At 36.4% G+C, this 23,192-nt stretch overlaps 1 protein-coding gene across 8 annotated transcripts in view; it reads left to right on the forward strand.

The window, feature by feature from the left end:
- The window catches only part of JAK2 (Janus kinase 2), an 86,640-nt gene that overhangs the window by 27,587 nt on the left and 35,861 nt on the right, over positions 1-23,192 (forward strand). For 4 of the 8 annotated variants that reach the window (XM_064735337.1, XM_064735344.1, XM_064735338.1 and 1 more), the window contains 6 exons: positions 8,509-8,654; positions 12,859-13,109; positions 19,125-19,248; positions 20,038-20,155; positions 20,560-20,705; positions 21,865-22,186. In XM_064735337.1, coding sequence (XP_064591407.1) covers positions 12,890-13,109; positions 19,125-19,248; positions 20,038-20,155; positions 20,560-20,705; positions 21,865-22,186 — 930 coding nt within the window. In that variant the 5' untranslated portion in view covers positions 8,509-8,654; positions 12,859-12,889. Of the gene's footprint in view, positions 1-1,192; positions 1,215-8,508; positions 8,655-12,858; positions 13,110-19,124; positions 19,249-20,037; positions 20,156-20,559; positions 20,706-21,864; positions 22,187-23,192 lie in introns of those variants that run through there. The other 4 variants (XM_064735341.1, XM_064735342.1, XM_064735343.1 and 1 more) reach the window with 2 other exon arrangements.

Here is a 23,192-nt window from a genome sequence, read left to right on the forward strand (position 1 = left end):
ATAAACTATCAAGCAAGTACATTTTCCTGAATTGTAAAGATAAAGCATCAACATTGCTGTCATCAATTATTCAGCAATACAAAGCATTAACATAGGATTTAAAAAAGAATATATTCTTTTGCAAAAATACTTCAGCTCTTCTCCTAAAGACTAACAAGAAGCTGCAGTATTTATATGTTATAATATCTTTCTATATAATTGCAATGTTAATCTATTGATATAAGTATTTATAAATTGGTACAGTAATGGAACTCTGAATCATTATTTGATAGATTTGTGAATACATTTACGTAGTCCTGACTTTGCTATTTAATCAAACTTCTACAAAAATAATTTTATTTGAAATATTTGAAATTAGTAAATTTGAAATATTTCAAATATTTATTTGAAATATTTGTAATTAGTTGCTTGAATATCTCAGGTTGCTGCTTGCATGTCTCAGACGGTCTTTGTTATGTTTTGTTGTCTCATTTTATGTGATCAGGCCCTGACTCTACTTTCATAAAAGTACCTAGTCAAAACCTTGTTGAAACTGTATGGGATCTAAGTTGGAGAGCAGGGAGGGGAGTGTTCTGGGTTTTTGTTGGTTTTTCCTTTGGCTGTATTTTTGGGGGGATTTTTTTGTTTGTTTGTTTGCTTGGTTTTCTGGGGGGAGGGTGTTTTTTAAGGCAGAGTTGTAAACAATATTAGTGGCCTGGGTTCCTGTAACTGATGTGTCGCTGTAAAGAGCCAGCTTGGTTTCCTTTACAAGACTTTAGGCACTTTTCCAAAGACAAGGAGGAAGGAGGGCAATGACACCAAAATCCCCTAGAAACCCCCGCACTTTGAGGAGGGAATTTGTACAATGAAATTTGCATTAGATCTGACCTTTTGAAGTGCAGTTTCTTAACTGAAGCTGAAATAGCAGGGTAGGCTGAAGAAAGTATTTCTGGACAGTCCAGAGGAGACACTGACATCTATTGCTCTTGGCTGTTTGGAAGAGTTTGCTGATTCACTCTGACTTAACTGTTATCCTGTTTACATGCTGACAGTTATTTCTGCAAAGAGCTAATTTGTTGAAGCACGTGTTTCCAGATTCTGTTCAGATAGTGTAGCTGGCATAGGAGTAGGTCCTTCATCCAGATGTTTTCACATTTTTGATGTCTCTCTGTCTCAGATTTACCAGATTTGTTTTCTCCCATATTTTTCCCAGAAAAAATGTTACAGGAATCAAGGTAATGCATGATTTATCACAGCCTATTATTGCAATTTTCTTGTCCAAGACCACTTTACCCTTTGCTTTGGTCAGATGATGAAAACTGGGGGGGAGAAAGAAGCCAAATAATGTGTGAAATTGGGAGCAGCAGGAGTGACATCTTACAAACATATCATTGTGTTATGTTGAGCAAAGTGGATCTTCTTGTGGTTTTTCTTTTTGTAGGCAGAAGAGGTGGTTGGGGTTATGATTATTATATTCTCCATGGTACTTTACTGTGTATGACAGACTGTAAAAGTGTACCTTTAATCTCTAATGGTAGATATTTAGAAGTTTGGCAAAGAGTAGTAGTTTCAGTTGGGATATTCTGGAGTTGAAACTGGAGGCACCATTTCAGCTAGAATGATAGAATGAAGAGACCTGGTGATACTGTTCCATGGAATTATTTCTCACTAAAGTGACTGCAAATTTCATTAAACAGTCTTTGAGGTTTGAGTAAGAGATTTTTTTCTTAAGATGTTCTGATTCTTGGGTAGGAATCAGAATCATTAATTTCCCTCTTTTTTTTTCTTTTGTCTCTTTTTTCTTTTTATGTTACTAAATGCAATCTGTGTTGAAAGAGAAAAGCCACAAAATAAACCGTGAAGGGGAAAGCATGTTTTAAAACATTGTTTTGACATTTGCCTTTAGAATGGCTCTTCCTCTTTCTGTTTACCTCCTCTATGCCTAGAGGATACTTAGTGATGTCACTGCCCTTTCCCCCTACTACATAATCTTCTGCTCCTGGTTCTCAGGAAAATTCTAGCTCTTCAGCCTTCTTGAGCTCTGCATGTCGTGTAAACACATATGACAGTTACCGTAGAGGCTGTAGTGTTACCAAGCCCTGAGGAGGGAAGTTGCCAGACTGGGGAAGTGAGATAAGAGTGCAAGAAAATGGAGATGACAGAATTCAGAAGGAAGTCCCAAAGAGTTTAACTTTTTAAAACCCAGGTCTTGGAAAAAGCTTCCTGAACAAATGCAAGCAGGGCAATTTATACTAATAGCCAATGGCAACTGGAAAGAGTTATGACTGGTTTTCCTCACAGAAATGTTTGCTGTGAGAAACTCTGTCTTCTGTGAGGAAGAGAACTTTTTAATTTCTGTCAGAAAATAACTTGCTTGGTTAAACTGTCGTGTTGATATTTACTTAGAGGATAATATTTTTTATAGACTCAGAACTCCAGAGTCCATCTGTAGAGGGAGAGGATAAAGAACTTTGTCAAAAGTCAGACGTCTTTCAGAAGTCCCAGACCACAGCAAGTGGTGGGTCTTGGCTGTTCTCTGTTCTATGTATTCCACAGGTACGCTGCTAAAACCAGAATGTACCTGGGAAATCCCTGCCTGCCACAGAAGGCTGAGAGAAGAGCAACTGGTTTGAAACCTTTTCCGTTGTGACACAGTTGGTGCCTGCCGTGCCACTCTTCAGCACTCGCTGACTGCAGTGTGAAATGACTTGTGATAGCTCAGCACCAGCCTGTGTGGCTCTTGACAGCATCTGTAGGCCAACATCTGCTTTGCAACTGTTGATGCTGTTCTTTGGCCCTGCAGTACTGCAGAGACAAGTGCTGGTTCATGTTTTCACAAATGGCTCTTCAGTTATGACAGCAGGAATTGCATCTGGGAAAGAACAGCTAGGTTTTCAAAAGTGTCTTCCAGCATCACCTCCAGACTGTCTCAATCTTGCAACATTTAAGAAAATGAAGTAATTTCACAGAATACTTTGGTGTTGTAATTTTTGCTTTTGTTTGCACTTCCAGTATTTTTTAACTTGTGAGTGAGGCTGTAGCTGTCTTATATATTCTCTAGAGGTTATTGAAGGGTTTTTCCCTAAAACAGTATTTTTAACAAAAAATGACTTTTAATAGAAAAATACTTTTTTCTTCTTCTTCTTTGGTGGTTTGTTGGAATACTTTTTAACATTGATATTTTTTCATTTAATCTTTTTTTATCATTTCTTAACTTCTTCATAATGCGTTGGTAGTTTTTCCTGTGTAGAAACTGGTGCTTTGATTGCTCACTGTAAAATAGTTTTTGTAACCAAAATCCAGCTAGGCAGAATGAGACCAGTAGCGAGAAATCCTGCTTTTTACTTTGAATTAATTTCCTCCATGTACACAGGAGCATTGGGAATTCCTATTTAATGTCTTTCTGAAAGAAATCAAAGAACCAATTCAAGAAGACCGGTGCTTTACTAAGTAACTTGGAACAATCTTTTGTTCCATGATCTGAGCTATTAAACAGTACTCAATTTTCAGTACAGTTAACAAAAAAAAAATCTAGTATGATGTAGCATACTTGTGAAAATATCACTTAGTCCTAATTTTGGTGTTGTCATCTTTTATTGCATCACTTTAAAAGAATTTGGGAGATATGTAGGCAAATAAAGGTAAATTGGTGATATTTTTCACATGCTTCATGCAAAAGGCCTTCCTGACCCATTATTGGTACTTTTCCTATGTCTTCTGCGTATATAAAGATGTGCAGAGAATGGTGGCTCTGAATGGACTAGGGACCCTCAGATACTATTATCTTGGGACATAATCTGTGCCAAATCATTGGGCAACTGTTTGAATTGCTTCGAAATTTTCTGATGAAATAGACTTTTGCTGAAATTTGTCACCATGGTGAAACTGAAATGTTTTGCAGATATGGACCAACTTTTTCCAAAGTTCTAATGGAATCTTAACAGAGCTGTTGCTTCTGGGCAAGTCTTTGATTTGATTACTTCTCTGGTAACTCACCTACTTGGCATGTTACTGTGGTGTTGAGGCTTCTACCTGAGCATGATGCTCATGCATTTTCTGACAGCAGCCCCAGGTAGTTTTCTTCCTCAGTAAGTACAGTGATTACTTCTTTCTCTTGTGAAGAACTTAAAAATCACAATTTTTAAATTTCTAATCAGAATGAAAATGGGATAATCCTCATATTAACAGCTATCCACTTAGTCCCTGTGTGTCATGCAAGCAGATCAGGCCAGGACCATTATTCTTTTCTTACACACAAGTTCATGGACTGAATTGTGGATACTGGGAGTGGTTTTCCAAGTGAAAACTGTAAGCAAATGTTATCTTTGCTTCTCTACCTTTTTTTTTTTTTTTTGAGCGCGTTTTGTCATTGATATGTTAGTCTTTCACCTTCTGTATGTATTTGCTTGCTACCACATGCATTCAAATTTTGGTGTATGAAAAATTCTTGTGTGCTATTAGTATACAGCTGATAAAACAGGAAAACTTTGGAATTACTTAATTTTTGACTTGTTACTTGTAGGAGCAGTTGTTTTCTTGTGTGGCTTTACCTCATGGCAGGGGGACAATAGGCAGGGCATATCAGAAAAATGACCATGAAAACTGAAAATGCACTCCTTGTTAACTAAACATTTTTGAATATGCTCTCTGCTTATATTTTTGTGAAAACTGTTTTTAAGGTCAGAATAAATATTACCTGAGAAAAGACAACAGAGTTTTAATGCTTAAGATGGTGCATTTAAAATGTAGGTTAATTTTATTTATGAACTTGCCACCTGTTATCCAAATAATGGAAAAAAGTTCTCAGATTTTCCAGATTGCTTAGTATTTTTAAAAGTATTGTTGATTATTTTGGGAAAGTTACTCAGGAGGATATTTTCTTATGAATATGTATTGGAAATATATTAATCTGTTGCTGTGATTTTTTTGGTGAAATTCTCACTGATGTGGCATGTTTGGACTGAACAAGGACTTTGTAACCTTTTATTGGTCCATTAAAAACGCTGTCCTTCTGTAACAGGCGAGGTTTTAAAAATACAATACTTTATTGCCTGTCAGCATAGTGTATGCATTTGCTTCCTTGAATTTAGTATACTTTTGTTTTTAAAGCAACCCACTGAAACAAGCTTGCACGTGCAAAGAAATTCAGATTTGCAAGGAGAACTCATGTCATATATGCAGAATATGGGCAAGCTTAATTGTGCTCCATTTGTCTGTGTATTCAAACTGAACTGCAAAGACTAATTAAATATTAATTATACATATTAAGTGTAAATCAAACTAGCCAAAATTATGGCAAGTGGGAAGCTGACTGACTTTTTTTCTCAGTCTAAGTTTGGATTTAGAAGTAAAAGCTTAATTTTGGTCATCTTGGAACAAGATGCATAATACCCTTGTGATGTTCTATCACTGCTGGCTAATGTAAGATTTGTTAGCACTTTTTATGATACTTTGCTGCAGTCTTAATCTCCTGTCACAGGTAGAGTGAGACCTTCATACAAAGTTTATTAGAAAAGTTCCCATTGAGTCATGAGGTGCAGAAGGGAAGTGCTTGCCTTTTAAACTCCTTCTCAAAGAGGAGCCTGGTGTGGCTAGATCCAATCTTAATGCCAAACTAATAGTTTTAGGTCTAAGAAATTATAGGGTTGTGATTGAACTTTGTACAGCTTTGTCCCACAGGATTAAGGGAGGCAAACCAGATCTAGTAATATAAAAATGAATTATTTACTATAATAAATGATTAGACATGAAGATCTTAATCAGAATTATTTACTATGCATTATAGAAGCTAAAACTAGGATAGTGTAGTGTGTGCCATGTCAAAACAATTTTATTAAAGCAATTCCACTAAAGCTAGCAAAGAAACCCCCTAAAAACTATTAAGTAGAGGTTGACGTTACTTACCTGTATCGCCAAATGTGTCACCTTAGCATTTTTACATAAGAATACTTTACCATATCTGCCACATCTCCACCTCGTTATCAGCATGTTAAACTTTGGTGTTGATGAGTCAAGCTGGTTTTAGCATAATCCAACACCAAAAGCAGCATGACACCCTCTTTAGTTCACTACAGATAGCTTTGCAAAATAGAGCATTGTTCAAGTTGATTCATCCCATTCCAGGCAATGCATCCTACTGTACCTCCTACCCACCATTACTTGGGAAGGCTTTCATTATTGATGTTCATTCAAATTCCTTGAAAGAAGGATATGTATATAAGCAGATGGACAGTGTGTGCATTGCTGTCATCTTTGGTTTACTGGCAATAAACATACTGAGTTATTGGGAGACAGCCTATGTCTTCAAGGCCTTGCTTGTCAATAGAAAATACTATTTAATCTTTCTTCTTTCACTAGTAAACTGAGCAGTTGGTGACACAGGCACAAACATTAATTGTATTTATAGCAGTTCTGAAGACTTGTTGAAATAACAAATGCTGTATTGTGCTCTTTGCAGACAGTGGCAAATCAGAGATGATGCAGTAATTTATTTTGGCTGAGGTTCATTAGTCTCTTAAGTTCATTTTGGAATTTGGCATTTACATCCTTGCAGCTACCAGAAATGTAAGATGGTGTAGACTTGAACAAATAGAAGGAAGGAGGAAATAGGGGAGCTAGATCACTGACAAGGTGGTGCACTGTGAGATTGGTGCAGCAGCTCTGCTTCTAAAGGAGTAATTTGTCTTAGATGAGACTTAGTCTGTAAGTGTATGAACTGAATAGTTTTATAAGGCCTTAATGCAGATCCTGTAGATGGGGTGAGGGAGAAAGAGAGAAATATGCCACATGTACCTGTTGAGCTTGGAGTTTTTGATCTCTGAGTTTCCATGCTTCTTGTTAGAAAGAGAGAAGTATGTCACATGTACCTGTTGAGCTTGGAGTTTTTGATTTCTGAGTTTCCATGCTTCTTGTTCACAGCTGTAAGCTGCTCCTTCATAAACAAGCAATTATTTTTGTTCATCATGTGAAGAATAGATTTTCTATTAGGTTGCTTCATTGATTTTTTTGCCTGTGAAGCACAAGCTACAGTATTGTCAAAGGTATTCAAAATGTTGCAATCTTTATTCTGCTGGATTTGTGGAAAAACAACATAGTTAAACATAGATAAATCTTCATGCAGTTTTGGTTAAATTCAGGAGCCTGACTGGGACTTACAAATGCTAGGCAGTTCTGAGCATGAAACAGTACTTTAAAAATAGAAGATAAATTAGAATACCCTCAAGGCCCCTTGATCTGAAACCTGCATGAACAGGTGGTTGTTCTCTGCTTTGTTTGAAGGTCGTGCTCTGAGATCAGTGTGCGTGGAATGTGTGCTCAGTAGGTCAGAGATAGACAGCTCTTCCCCAGACAACCCTTCCTCTCTCCTTCCAGCATTTCAGCACAGGTCTGGAAAAAACTTGTGCTGACTGTGCTGACCTTCAGATCAGATCCTGGTGTGGTCTAAAGCACTTGGGGGAGGTGTGTACAAAATACACAGCTGTCCAAGCAAGGCAAAACTGTCTGTCTCTAAAGCTAGTATTGCAAGAGGAGAAATGGTTGTCATTGGCAATGGCTAGTCATTGCCACCAGTCTGACTTCTGTGAGGAAAGAAGCTGAATTTACTGCTCACTGAGATGGGTTCTTTTTTGGGGGACAGAAGAAGGGAGTGTGGTATTTGTGATAGACTCAGTCAACACAGCACATGGCACTGAGGAAACTGTGTTGAAGTCTTCACTCCTGTTCAGGATGATACCTGTCTGAAGAGTCATCCAACATAAAATTTGAAGAGTTCTCCATTCTGAATTCTGCCCCCTTCAAACTTCCATTTTATTTCCCTCACCTGTGTTCAGTTTTAAAATCAATTTTTGGTCCTCTGTCAGGCCCTTTCTGTGTTGGGAGGGTCACAAAGGGAATATATATTTTGTTTCCATTGCTGCAGGAAGCTGCTGTTGTGCTTAAGCACTTTCAAATAGTTTCCTGCAACCACAGAAGTGTTGTGCAATGAGAGCAAAGGGTGGGTGTGCCCTTGCCCTTCCTGCTGCAAGACAGTTGATCTTAACTTCCACATGAATTGAAAGGAGTGGATGTTGTCAGTTTTCAAAGAGAATTAATTGTTGTGGCTTATTACATAAAGTGAACATACCATGTCTCTTTTTGTGATTACTTTCCCTTTTTCGTTTCTATTTTCTCCATGTAATGCCATCAGCAGTTTTTTTTTTAACTGGTGCTGTATTCACAGAAAAGAAAAACGTGTGCAAAAAAACCTGGTGATAATGTCTGAAGTCAGGTATCTGGCTTCTATACCACTTTCTTGCTAGAACTGAGAAGCAGTCTCAGTACCAAAAATGTGGTTTAATGTTTTAAAAAATTTTGTATTTAAAAAAGCCTAAATTCAAAAAGTTCTTGGCAAAGATGACAAGAATTTGGGCAAATAAGACAGGAGGGGATCACTTCATCTGTATCTAAAAGAAGATTTGATTTCTTCAATAATCATGCATTATGTATTGTTCACAGCCATTAACATTTTTTAATATTTTACTTTTAATGCAGATACATTATGGTCCACCTCTGCATATGTGCCTGCTTTGTCTGACTTTCTGTGGATTCCTGCAGCAAGTGGATGTCTTGTGACATGCTTATTTAAAGGGCTTCGTCACTCCCATGTTTAGTACAGAGATTTCCCAAGTGGTAAAAAGGTAATTAACTGATGAGGATTTATCTGTAGTGAGAGGATGCTCTCATTTTTAAACCTTTGAAATTATACATTTGAAGTGGTATGGCTAAAGACTCTGGCTCAGGAGGCTTCCTTTCAAGAGCCACCTGTTGCCTCAAATGCTCCCGCCACCCCCTCCCCAAAAAGAAACCCTGTAAGTTGAAAGCCAATCTTTTGAAGGCTGTGAATGATGTATATTATTAAATTGTGAGAATTTTGGATGTCCTCCATGTTTTAGTGAAATGTCTTCTGTGAGTCATGATTTTTGATTTCATTAACCATTTTCTTGATGGCTGACTTAAAATTACTGAATTACTGCAGCACAGTGTGGCTGGTGAAAATAATTTTCAGGTGCATTGCTGATACAAACATCAACAGAGGATTGTATGTAGACATGTTCTGTTGTAGATGCTGGTGATTGTGGTTAGAGCAATGTATAGAATGATTAATCTTATCCTTTAGAAGCCATGTCTTAAAATATTGTCTGTATTAGGAATATAAAATAATTCTATTGAATCAAATACTCTGTTCATCAGTACCAGAATCGCATCTCTTACAGCTTGTAGTTGTTATCTCCAAAACATCATCCTTACCTCAGACTTTGTTACCTATTTCTATTTTTTACTTGGATAACTGGTTCAGCCATTTTTTTTATTGAGCCTTCGTTATGTCAGACATCCACTCTAAAATGTGTTTGGACTTGGTATAGGGGCTTTTGTTGTTCAAACAAATACCTTTGTGGTACCGAGTAACTTATCTCCAAAAGTTGCTTTCTGAATATGTTAAATCCTTTCATACAATGGTGAGAATTATTTACATTCTTTGCAAAAGCTCAGAAATTATTTCGAATTAGAATATGAACAAATCTATATACCCCAGAAAATTATACTCAGTGAGTTCTGCGAACAGGTAGGCTATTGTCTCCCAGTATATTTAGTCTCAAAATGCTTAGCTCCATCAGAATAGGTCATATTTTAAATATACTAGATCAACAGCAGTTAATTCTTTTGCCATGTTTAGTGTTTCTGTTGTGCTAAGATAGTGGTCTCTGAATGGACCAAAGCAGGGAAAACTAAGTGTGTCCAATTTGAGACTTGTCTGGTGAGAAAAACAAGTGAAAGGAGTTTTGTTTTAAGTGGTGACCTTGTGTTTCAGTTACTTTGCACGCAAGAATCTGCCCATTAAACGGCTTTACTTACATGTAAACATGTAAGAGGCCAAGAAAACATGTTTTCTATTTTTAGTGAAGAAAATAATGTAAGACTATTTCTTGGTTTCACCTGCTTTGTCTGCCCTTAAACATAAAAGAGAAACTTGAAAGTTTTTTAATTTGAAGTGATGTCACTTTTTTACAAATAGTGTCTCTTGAGGTTTTTTTTCACATTGTCACATGGACTCTTTGAAATTAGTGCAACAAATAGCACAGAGTATTTACTTTGCATTTTTTACTGCATTTTATTGCTATTTCACATTCTTAGGTGTGATTAAGCAAGGTTCCCTTCTTGGTTTATCAATTTTTTTATTATGGAAACAAAGAGGGAATGATGGGAGTTTTTTGAAAGGACAAATATGTTGTAAATACGCAGACTTTATGAAGGAGAGGCAGGCACAAGCACATTTGTTTAGTACACTTTTGAAACTGGACAAGTTTTCAGTTAGGTTGGCAAATTACATTTCCATTCAGTTTTGGATAGACATAAAGCTGAGTGACCAGTGAAAAATCTGTCAGTTCAGGTTAAGGTTTGAATAAAAAGAGGGTTAATTTTGGAGTATTTTGGGAAAACTACTGTAGTAATTAAAGATGGCCCTCTGTGGTACTAAAGCTGTGAATGTTTTATATAAAAGCAAGTTGTAGAGCACAAGCATTATGTCTTGCATAATGTTGACAAAAGTAGTGAGAAATCTTTTAAATATAATGTTTATAGTCATGTGGGGTTTTTTTCCTTCTAAAAAACAATTATTCCTTGTTGAGTGAGGAAGAATGCTTTTTTTCCTTAGTTAAACATGGACTTGTTACCTGTGCTACCTTTGGAGCTAAAAGCACATACCTTTTCAATTAAAGGTGGCTGGCTTTGTAAAGGAGGCACAGGAAATCTGTGTATCCCCTACATAAGGGCGTAAGCAATGTAGTGAATGACATTTGTGTCTAGACGTTCATGTTTAAATATCTATAACACACTGGTTCTTTGTGTTGCTTAGTTTGGGAAGTAAAAGAATAGATTTTTCACTTGGTGATGGTATCTTTTTTCTTTTCTCTTTTCCCCAGAATTAGCATAATGGTAACACAGTCTTATCCTCTTGTTTATGTAACTGAATATTTTTGTCATCTCAAAACTCATTAAGTTAATGTTTTCCTTATTTAAGATGTTCAGTGTTTTTTTCCTGCTGATATAACTGCTGTGGTTTCCATAGCACGCATCATCTTCACCCCACATTAATTAATACTCTTAGATAATTCTAGGCCCACATTAATAATAGATAATTCTAGTTAGGAACAGAAAATTTTTTTAAAAACCCCAGAATATGTTCCAAGCAGTTCTTTCCCGATAAAGCAACATAATTCAATACAAACAAAAGCTGTTGAAAATAATGCATTAAGAATGTAACACCCATATGCCTATGCAGAACAATGAACATATTTTTAACTTAGACATTTACATTTTCAAGTACAATAACTTTATTAACCATTCAATATATTAGGCAGCAACATGTAGACCGTTAGTGAGTTTGGGAATGACACCAAGTTGACTAGTGCAGTTGAAGGGACTGAGGGAAGGGACACCAATCCAGAGGCCCCTTGGCAGACCCTGGGAAGTGATTCCGTGGAAAACTCATGAAGTTCAACAATGCCATGTGCACCAGATCTTGCATCTAGGTTAGAGCAATCTCCAGGATCAGTACAAGCTGGAGGGTGAATGGATTTGAGAGCAGCCCTGTGGGTGAAGTCTTGGGGATCCTGGTAGAGAAGAACTGAGGTGTGAGCTGGCAATATGCACTGGCACCCCAGAAAACCAATTTCACCATATTCACAGAAGCATTGCCAGCAGGTCAAGGGGTGTGATTCTCCTCCTCTGGTGTGTTTTTGTGAGACTGCACTTGGAGTCCTGTGTCCAGCTCTGGGGCCCCTAGCACAGGAAAGACAGGGAACATTTGGAGTGAGTCCAGAGAAGGGCCACAAAAACAATCAGAGGGCTGGATTGCCTCTGCATGTGAGGAAGGACTGAGCCAGTTGGGGTTGTTCAGCTCAAAGAGAAGGAGGCATCAAGGCAACATTATTGTGGCCCAAACCATACTTTGATTCTAAAAAATAAAATATTTTTAATTGTCTTGTTTGAACCTATTCTGCATTTTCAGAATAAGAAATGCAGAATTCCAGGTGGTAGCTACTTGAAATAACTTCTAATAAAAAGCAAGCTTAGACTGTTATCTAAGCTTTTGTCTTTAAGCAGGGATTATACCAATTGAAATTATGATGCAGTCACAGAGAAGCAGAGATATTCTTCAACTGGCTTTTAGAATATGCTGCCTAATCTCACATTTTTAAACTTTTTTTTCATTATCAGATATATCTGTGGTTATTTATTACATTATTAATCTTCTTTGATTACATTTATGAGAGAGGACTGTTATTTTGATGGCAGATTAAATGATTTTTTTTCTGAAAGAAGGTGGTCTTGGAAGATCTCCCATTCCTAGGTGTAAACCATGTCTGCTAGATTCTCACCTCAGCACTTTTTTGAAGTGTCTGCTTACAAGAAAAACTCAGCTGCAAGGTGCTTTTTCTATCCTTCTCTTCATCAGTGCTAGTTTTTTTTGTCTTCTAAATTTAAATTGGGAGTAAAATGAGTTGTACAGATCTCATTAAAGCAATTCTTTTGGCTTTCAGGTTTAATTAGCATGTTGCAGGTGAGCACATGCTGTCTAAAATCCAGTGAGAAGTGATAATCCTCTATCTGGACTCCCAAGTTTATATTTTGTTTTTTCCTCTAATGCTGTCACTTGCTTTTCCTCTAGGGCTGTGGAGTAAATTGAAGAGAAATTTAGCTTTTCATAAATCGCCTAAGCTATTTGCTTGTCTTCAAGTTCTAATGATTTTTCAATGTCAGAACAGTACTGTCACTGAACATGAATATTACAAACAATACCAAGAACAGTTAGCCAAGAAGTATTTCTTACATTTCTTTCAGGCAGATGCTCTGAACAGAACCAGAACAAACTATGGCTTGTCTTACAATGACAAATATGGAAAGTACAGCAACTTCTACTGTCCACCAGAATGGTGACGTCCGTGGAAATAGCAGTGCACCCAAGCAGGCAGAACCATTGCTTCAAGTGTACCTTTATCATTCTCCTGGGAAGACAGAAGGAGATTACCTTCAGTTTTCAGCTGGAGAATATGTTGCAGAAGAGATTTGTGCTGTTGCCTGTAAAGCTTGTGGTAAGTATATACCTAACAGTTTATCTAATAAAGCCATGAAATCCAACTTCCTACAAGAAAGTTTTCAACAATCCAAAGCTCATGAAAATGGTGGCATTTAGACTGAAGTGCTAATTTAAGCTACTGTTTCAGCTACTGTTCTGTCAGATGTAGTTAGCAGCAGGCTGTAAAACTGTTCCCATTAGAATGGTTGTGAAGCTGAATTGGGTGACTGCCATGTTTTTTTCAAACAAATTAAAGGTATACCATCCTGTAACTGAAAGTCTTCTTTCATTGAGCTAAGATACAGTTCGAATAGTAAATCATAGCAGGTGCTGCAAATAGCATGAATTACTTCCTGATGCAGCCCTGCAAAACAGATTGGTCCTGGAAGTTATGTGCATATGTTGTATATTATTCATGCTTAATCACTTTGCAGAAGGAAACTGTTCTGTTAGATATAACATGAATGCTTGTGTGTGTGGTTGATGCTCTTTGTAATGGTTAGGGAAATAAAGTATGTAAATAACAGGGTGGTATAATATAAATAAATAATACATTGATATCTAAGAATGCCTTTGAATTGTTGCATTTACGTAGTGTCTAACATACACCAGGGCTGAAATCTGTAGTAAAATAATTCAAATATACATTTTGTGCATGCATCTTTCTTTGCAAAAGTACATTGAATTTTTTAATAAAACAAATTAGTTTCCTATAATCTCTGGATATGAAAGTGATTATCTTTTGGTTCTTTTTTCTCTTTCATAGCAACCATTTATGCTTAAATCATGAGGCATTGCTTCTTATTGTTTATTATTCCTTTTTTTTCTGAGAGGATTTTTTGGTTGTACAGCAGAACACATATGACTCCATACTGTCATATAATGTTTGTTTGCAAGACTCATCTTTCAGGAGTAAGCTGTGAGTCAGAATACTTGGTTAAGAAGGGAATGATCTGGGTAGTAAGCAAGACTGAAATATAACAAATTTGGTAATTGTTAATTAATTTTGTGATCTGAACAACTGATGGATCTTTTGATAGCAGAGCTGATTATATCCAAGTATGACTGCTGTTGGAGGCAAAGCAGGACTGGATCTAGGCAAACATCAGCAGTCAGGGAGTCTTGTTACGTATCTTGTAAACAGTTCAAACAATTGAAAATTTTCCAGTCACTGCTAACCTGACATTAGATCCATTATATCTGGTATGTACTGGCTATAAAAATATTAGTCTGTCTAAATATTTTTCTGCCAGTTTCATACATGCATGCAAAAGCTTGGCCATTTTTTTAAAACATTATTTAAAAACAGTTTTCTGGTTTGGGAAAATATAATAAATATAAACATTTTTGTGGGTTTGTATTTCTATAAGGAAAACTGTACATAAAAGTGACTATCACATTTTCCAAGCAGAAATGCAAAAATAAATAAGGTGTCTTGAAATTAAATTTAAATCGATGAGTTAGTCATGGTTCAGTTCTTGCATGTTAGCTAGTTAATTGCCAAGTAAAAGATTAGAAATGTCACACCAAATTGAAGAAGAGGTATTATTCGTAGCCTGAGGGGGAGAGTGGTATTAGAGGAACTAACTGATGACGGAAATGAAATATATTAGAGAAATAATTCTAGAGGTTGCAGAATCTTTGTGTTAGGTGTATCTTCATTTTAATTCTCACCCATCTGAATTGCAAATTTGCAATTAGTCAGAATTTCCATGGTACAACCCTTGAAAAATTCTGATCTCTCTTGGAAAACCATAAAATGGCAGAGAGTTTTTAATGATAAGTAAGCAAAAGCACTGTTTCAAAGCATTTGATGTGACAAATGGTGGCAATATTTGCAGTCAATGAAATGTTTTCAAGGCAGAGAGTGCATTGCATAATGTTATGATTTGTACTCTTTGCTTCTATGCTCGAGAAGAGATTCTGTGCTGTTAACAAGGGAATTGTATGCATGCTGAATTTCCAGAATTGACATGACTCAGTGTTCATGTAGCTCAGAGTTGTCATTGAGTGTAACTGTTCACTGAGGGTTGGTTTTTTTGTTCGGTGGTTTTGTTTGGTTTCAGGGTTTGTTTTTTTTTCATGTGTATGTGTGCGTGAGTGTGTGTGTGTGTTTGCTTGTTATTGGGAGGTCGCGTTGTTGTTTGTTTTTTCTTTGTTTGTCTTCCTTTAGGTGATAGCCTTTCCTGAAAATCCACCCAGAACATGCAGCCCCCCTGCTCTCCCCCACTAGCTGGGGAATGAATTAATCAGAACTCTGGGCAATTCTGTTTTTCCAGGAAAAGAAATAGAAGCTTTGATTGACCGTTCAGAAACCATTTTGTTGACAGGATAGTGACATTGAATGTGATGTTTAGGGTTTGGTTAGCCTCCATGTTGTATGAATGATAAGGCAAGATACTATTTTTATGTCAGAAAAGGCAAGCAATGGTATATGCAGGGCTATATAAGTTTTAAACAGTTTACTTCCAACTGTATGAGAACTAATGTATCCATTAGACTTTTTATATCGAAAATTTGAGACTTTTATTAATCATTCAACTAATTGCTTTCATCTTTTTATATCTAATAACTTACAAGCTTGAGTTGAGAGTTTCATACAACAGTATTTCTATTCCAGACTCTGCATGACTTTAACATTTCATAGTGGTGTCATGGCTTGTTGTGATTTACACTTCCTGTCTTTTATTTTTTCTTATGAAAATATACTGTGTGGGAGAAGGCATTCCTAATGCCAATAAAGGAGGAGATACAGAAAAACTGTATTTTCTTAGCTGCTTCAGGATAAATGAAGTAGTGAGACTTGTCTGGATGTGAAGCTCTAAAATCATAATGAGGAAAAGAAGACTCTATTTTTTTATAGGTTTGAAACAAGTATAAACTTATGCTGTGTTGAAGTATAAACTTATGCTGTGTTGTAGTCTTTTGTGATGTTACTTGACTATACTCAAGTATATATCCTATGTACTATATAGTATGAATATACTATATATATAGATATATTTATATATTTTATATATATATATATATATACAAATATATATACTCATTTCTTTAGCCTTATGCAATAAATAAATAAATTTTAAAGAGATCTTGTCATTGAAATGTTCCAGAAAATTTACTTGATATCCCTTGCAGGAGAAACAAAGCAGTGAAAATTCTGATTAATTATGTCTGAGTCACTATCTTCTCTCTTAATTCCTCACAGATTGAGCTGATAGCATGTTTAATGCGGCACAAAAATCCAGGGGAGGCTTTTCAGTACCTTTTGTGAATGGCTCTTATGATTTTATTTACCTTCATGTACATTTATATTTCTCCTAAGTTTTCGCTATTGTTGACATATCTAGGCTTCAGCAGAAGACTTTTATTCCCCACTCCAGTTTTTAAACTTTCATTGTTTCTAGAGAAAACATTTAAATACTGCAGTTATCTTCACTTTAAAGGACCCTGCAGTTAATAGTGGTCGTAAGAATTACATGAAAAGAGAAGTTTCTGGTCTCTCTGCTTTTGTCAGATTTTTGTGGACAATTTTCAAGACTATTTAATAAAGGGATTTGCTCTGTTTTATAATTGTTGAGCAATTGTTGAGCAATTGTTGAGCAAAGCAAATTAATAGTTCTAAAGGGGAAGGGATAAAAAAGTGAAACTCATTTTCTTGAAAAATATGCATGATCTCTGTGTCCTTAAATACTGCCAGTGAATGGTGCAAATTACCATTCAGAACTATAAATGCCAAAATAAGAGAGATGGAAGAGTGCAGTTTGCTTTTCATACAAAGGAAGACAGTGTCAGGGGGAGGGCTAAATATAAGTACTTCTGATTCATAGGGGGAGTTCCACAGTCATGCCTTGGTTAAAGTTTCAGAATGGCAATGGAAGGATCTTGAAATCCCTGTGGGGTTTTTTTGAGGTGTGAGTGGCATGGTGATTATGGTGTCTGTAATGTGTTTGGTCAAATACAGCAGCTTAGCATTTGAATTTAAGAATATGGTTTTGAAATGTTGTTCAGTAAGCATACACGGGAAGTAGTTTGGGTAAATGTATTAGGGAGACTAGCTAGGTTTCACTAGCTATATAGTAAATATTCAGCATTGCCCTGAATGGTGTTTAGCACCTAGCAATAGTCATGAAACAGGCTAGTGACTCTCACGTACATTACACTGTAATTGATCTGAAATAGTTTGGGATACATACACCACACAGCCGTAAAACTGACAAGTTACTGCTTTATGGACAGCTGACATGTAGTATAGTATGGTTCATCCCACTTTACACATTGAATGAGAACCACGTTTAGTTGTACGGGGTAGGTTTCTTTTTAACTCCATTAAAAAATCCTCAAAACTTGGATGGATCAAATATGTAATACTGCACCATAAATTTGCAACATTTAGAATTACAGCCAATCTTTCAGTTACTTATCCCTTCAGTTTTATTCCTGTGGGGGATTGGTTTTGTTTTGGTTTCCCTTTCATTGCCTTATATAATGCTTTCCATTTCTCTAGTTTCCTGTAAGTCTGTGACTCCTGTTCTTAGAAAATCATATGTTAAAACCTGCAGTTCTGGTATGTTTTGTAGAGCTTTGGTTTAAGAAGGTGTCAGATGATTAGCCTACAGATTTCAGCAGTTTAATCTTCATAAACACACAATAGAACTCTAGTTCTTAGCCCTCTTACTAGACCCCTATAGAGGCAAATCATTTTCTGTATCAAATTTAATAAGCTAGTTGGTGTTTAAGACTGAAATATGTTTTATTCCAAAGGGTTATGTGGTTTTATATCTGGAATTGGTTGATTGTTTCTTCTGATTGTCTTACATACTGTTTAGATGTGATGAAAGAAGTGTGGGGTCTGCCCCTTTCAGTAGTTACCTACATGTGTTTCAGAACAGAAAAAGAAATAAAGGAGGTTTTTTTCCTCCTGGTTTCTTGTGAGAATTTCTATTCCTTCATTCTCAGTCTTTGAGCAGGGGTGTTGGTATTTTGCCTTTTCCCAGAATTCTTTTGTCTCATAACATCATTTTAAGTTACTTTTATGGTCATTACCTGTTTGTTTTTGTTTTTTTTTTTTTTTTTTGCCTTCTTACCCCAAAGTATATTGTTTTAATGTAAAGTTTTTTTTGGATATGACCTACTGTAACTTTGACATTGTATTTTTTCATCCTACTCTCTGGCCTTTCTACCTGTGTCTCTTTCTGTCTTCAGAATATGTGTGTCAATACCTGCAGTTCATCCTTTTGTGCTGTCAGTTAACCTGTTTTCCAGATCTAACACTGGCATCACAGGGATGCATAGCACTGCAGCACAGTACAATGATGAGTCGTAGGCTATGTTTCAGCTGGGAGCATTAAAGTAAAATTAAAATTCTGGTGCTGCTGAAGAGTTGATGCTCAACTGATTTTTTAGTTTCTGATTAAGTAGGATTGCTTGTCAGTTACCGTTAGCGTAAATCAAAGTTGTTGAGGGAAAATAACACTTTCCAGTTCTGTTTTATTTTAACAGTATATGTTTGAGTTTGTTGCAAACTGAGTTACTAATATGGAAATGGCTAGTGGTTGTCCTAGTCACTACAATTTTCTTTGTATTGCTTTACTTCTAATTTTTAATCAGTCTAAAATCTTAAAATCAATGCTTAGTTGTAAAATCAATGCTCAAATCAAATGATCTGATTTTGGAAAGGCAGCAAAAGCAATCTACTGTTGTAAGCTGTTTCTAAACTGGGAGGCTAAGAAGACATTTTATTAAATGCCATACAGAGAAAATGAGAAAATCTTGTTATCTAACAGTGAGTATAGGACAACAGGTGAACATGGTCTTCAGTCAGGCAGCATAAAGGAAGAATGAAAAATTTAACCAGCAAAGCAGCCTGCACATTATGGGAATGTGATTGCAGTGTTGTTGGCAGTACTGATACCTGTTGCCCGTAGTAGTGGAGCACTGTGGCAATCTGCTGCTTTTAACCCACAATATTTTAAAAATGTTTTGTGAAAACTGTTTCCTGCTGATATTTGCTTCTCTGCTCCTCATGTAGGTATCATGCCGGTGTATCATAACATGTTTGCTCTCATGAGTGAAACAGACAGAATGTGGTATCCCCCAAATCACATCTTCCATGTGGATGAAACAACCAGGCTCATCCTAATTTACCGGATAAGGTAATCTAAATAAAATGTTGTGCACTTTTCATGATAAAACAAGACTGTGTGAGAGAACACAACCAGTATGATATTTAATTGAACTGTAGTCTCTTAGAAGTTATGGACAGATTGCTGGCTTCTTCTGGAAAACAGGGAGCTAAAAGAATAAAAAATATTGGAGTGATGTGAATTATGTATACTTTATTAATTTTCTCTATCCGATATGTTAACCAGTGTCAGATTGAAGAAACAAACAACAAAAACACACTAGGAAGTAAAAAGCTTTCATAATAGTGATACATCTCATCTCCTCTGTGCTTGCTTGTTTGAAATAAGTAGTAGTTTCTGAAATGCAGAGTAATTGTCCTGCATAGTCAGACATGTTTCTGCAATACAGCCATTTTTCACTAACCTTATAATTGAATGTGGAGAACTGAAACTGCAGTCACAGTTTTACTTTTGTAAACTGCTTAATTTATTTACATTATATAATTTGGCCCGAGTGGTTTTTTGGGAACTGTTTCAAAAGAAGCTGGAAGGCACTAATAAAATTCTCTGTATTCTGATTAGTGAGAATAAGTTAGCAAAGGTTCTCATTCCTCTCAGTACAGTTGATCACCTTGCTAGAGTACTATAGTACTTTAAAACATCAAGAACTGGATCTGAAGTCTTCATTGAGTAACTGGGGTTTCATACTGCTCCTCCAGATCAGCAGCACTAGTTACATGTATTTGAGAGCTGTAATGTCTGATACTGGTAACCAAAATATCTGTTTATTAACATTTGCTTGAATTTATTTCCTACCAGGTTTTATTTTCCCCACTGGTATTGCAGTGGCAGCAACAGAGCATACCGGTATGGCGTTCTTCGAGGTGCAGAAAGCCCCGTCCTTGACGATCTTGTCATGTCTTACCTATTCGCACAGGTATGCTTTGCTCTCCTGCTTTTAAATGCAGATTGGTGAGGGTTATTAGCATCTATTCCCTTTCCATCTTCTCCTAGTAACTCTATAGGCTCTTGAAAGCCTGAAGCCCTCTCAAGCTGGAAATTAAATTCCATGCCCTATTGTGTATTTGGAGAAATGAAGTTCAAAACAGTGCTTCTAAGCATGATAGCAGCTGGTATTCCTTATGAATAAGTACATCTTTTTGTGGATGAAGTAGGTCATTCAGTCTTTAAAGAACCAAGCCAATAAAACCCTCTAAACAAACCAAATATAAACAATCAAACAACACAACCACAGCTCCCCCAATAACTGCACCCCAAACCTCCATTCTTGTTAATCAGCAGTACACCAGGTTTCATTTGCTTTCTTGCATTCTTTTTCAGTGGCGAGCTGATTTTTTGGATGGATGGGTACAGATGCCTGTTACTCACGAAACACAAGAAGAATGCCTTGGAATGGCTGTTCTAGATATGATGAGAGTGGCCAAAGAAAAGGACCAAACCCCAATGGCTATTTACAATTCAGTCAGGTGATTCCGCAATTTATAACTGTTTCACATCTATCTCGTGCCTAAACGTTGTATTTCTGTGCATTAGTGCCTAGGAGAAGGTGTTCACCTGTTGGCAGTTGATGTGTTGATGTAAAATAGTTACATAATTTTACCTATTATGTAAAATAGAAATGAATTAAAAAATTGTGTTGTGATGGCCATTCATGATTTGGAGACATGGATTTGACTCTCTTGATGAAAGGTAAGGCAGCAGCTTATTATGTGAGAAAATATGTAAGCAATAATTTTAGGTGAGACACCTTCTGTATGTCATCAGATCCAAGCCCCTGCTCCTGTCAGGGTCGAATTCAAAGCTAGATGAAGGGACTCAGGGCCTCATCCAGTCAAGTTCTAAAAATGTCCAGATATGGAGATTCCCCTGTAACTCCTTTGTCCTCTGCGTGACCATGGTCAGTGTGAAAGATTTTCTCTGTACCTAATCAGTCTCTGCTGTGATACTGATAATCCTCTCTTGTCCTTTTGTATTGGTAGATGACAATTAATAGAACACCATACTTGAGCCTAGTTTTCTCCGGGCCGAACACATCAAGCTCCCATATGCCTCTTCTCTCATGTCATGGCTCTTAACCATCTTGGGCAGATCTCTGCTAAACTTTCTTGAGTTTATCAACTCACTTGGGTGTATCAATCCTATCAGTTTCTTCTCCAGCTGAGTTAATTCTGTCCCTGACACAGGAACTTCAGTGACAACCAATCACAGTTTTTATTCTACCACCTGTTTTTTCAGCCAGGAAATCTGTCCTTATCCACGTAGTTGACATGCAGTATCCTCTTTACAATTTCTACACCAAACAGAGCAATTTTGTAACTTCTGCTGCCTTACCTTAGAACTTCACTAATGAAGGAACAGATATCTTTGAATTATGGAAAATGGTGTTATGTAGTTTATGTTGCAATTGAATGAAGGAAAAAATGGAAAATGAAAGGGGGGCTCTATTTGAAGGAATATACTACAGATCTAAGAAAGGATTTTTGTTATCTTACAGTTGTAAAAATAACAGTACATTTAGAGGTAAAGGTGTTTTCAATGTTGTCTTGTTTAGCACAGAACTAATTATCTTTGCTGGATTTAATGGATAAAATTAGTAGCTTTTTTTGTCTGGTTATGTATTCACAGCTACAAAATGTTTTTACCTAAGTGTGTGCGAGCAAAAATCCAAGACTACCACATTTTGACGCGAAAAAGAATAAGGTACAGGTTCCGCAAATTTATACAACAGTTTGGCCAATGCAAAGCTACTGCCAGAAACTTGAAACTTAAGTATCTCATAAATCTGGAAACCCTTCAGCCTGCGTTCTATTCAGAGGTTTTTGAAGTAAAAGAACCTGGTGGAGGTCCTTCTGGAGAGGAAAGTTTTGCAACCGTTGTAATAACTGGAAATGGTGGAATTCAGTGTTCAAGGGGAAAACTTAAAGACTGTGAGACACTTGGAGAGCAGGTAATTTTAAAAAATTATTTTAATAACTTGTTATGGAACAGAGTAGTTAGCTTGTTCTGATTTACCTCAAGCAAAGTTGGTAGGCAAATTTTACTTCACAATGGCATATAAAAAATGTGAAAATGTAATGACCGTGCCCCCAGGTGTAGATAAAATGCAGAAATTCCCCAAATCTTCTTTGAAAGCTGTGATCTAAGGACTCCAAACAAGAGGCAAATTCTCTTCTATCTCTTTCCTGCTGCAGTTAGACACCTACCAGTGTCTCAGCAAATTTAAAATGACATCTGTGTGATTGTGGAGTCCCTATAGTCTTTCTTCAGGAATAGGTGCTTAGTGGTTCCTATAAGTGCTAGTAATCATGTACTGCTGCATTTTTATTTTTTGGTATTATTTTTTGTGCCTATGTGTGTGAGATTTCCCATCACAACTGTTCATCATGTTGAGTTTACCAAAACTCGATAGAAACTCAAAACAGTGTACATTGAGAGTGTGGGAGTTATGCAGAGGTAAAAGTAAAGGCAAACTGGAGTATGTGTGTTCTTTTCAAAATCATTGCATTGGTTTGGTAATTTTGATTTGTAATATGTAGCAGACAAGACCACAGTACAAAAAGTTGCATTTCTATAGTGTGCTGTAATAATTTGTAAAAATGCTACATGCTAGTGGGTTTTTTCAATACTTAGCAAAAAGTAAATCTGATTACATGCCCATATTTTTTGAAGTGTGGTGTTGGAATATTTGTAGATTGACAATTACTTCATTAATAGTTGCTATGTATCAGCCCTCTGCCTTCCCTAATTCTCCTGTAAATGCAAAGTGCTCTGACAGGAGCTGTCATAAATGTCAGATTCTGCAATTTCCAGTTTTAGGTGTACACAGTGTATGCATACTATGCTGTTTGAACTTGGCAACCAAGCCTTTAGTAGGCATAGTGTTTGAATGAATGATGTTTTTGTATAGATTGCCAAATTATTTTTTCATAAATAAAATGTTATCATCCTATTAT

Source organism: Zonotrichia leucophrys, chromosome Z (assembly GCF_028769735.1).
Source record: "Zonotrichia leucophrys gambelii isolate GWCS_2022_RI chromosome Z, RI_Zleu_2.0, whole genome shotgun sequence".
Classification (NCBI taxonomy): domain Eukaryota; kingdom Metazoa; phylum Chordata; class Aves; order Passeriformes; family Passerellidae; genus Zonotrichia; species Zonotrichia leucophrys.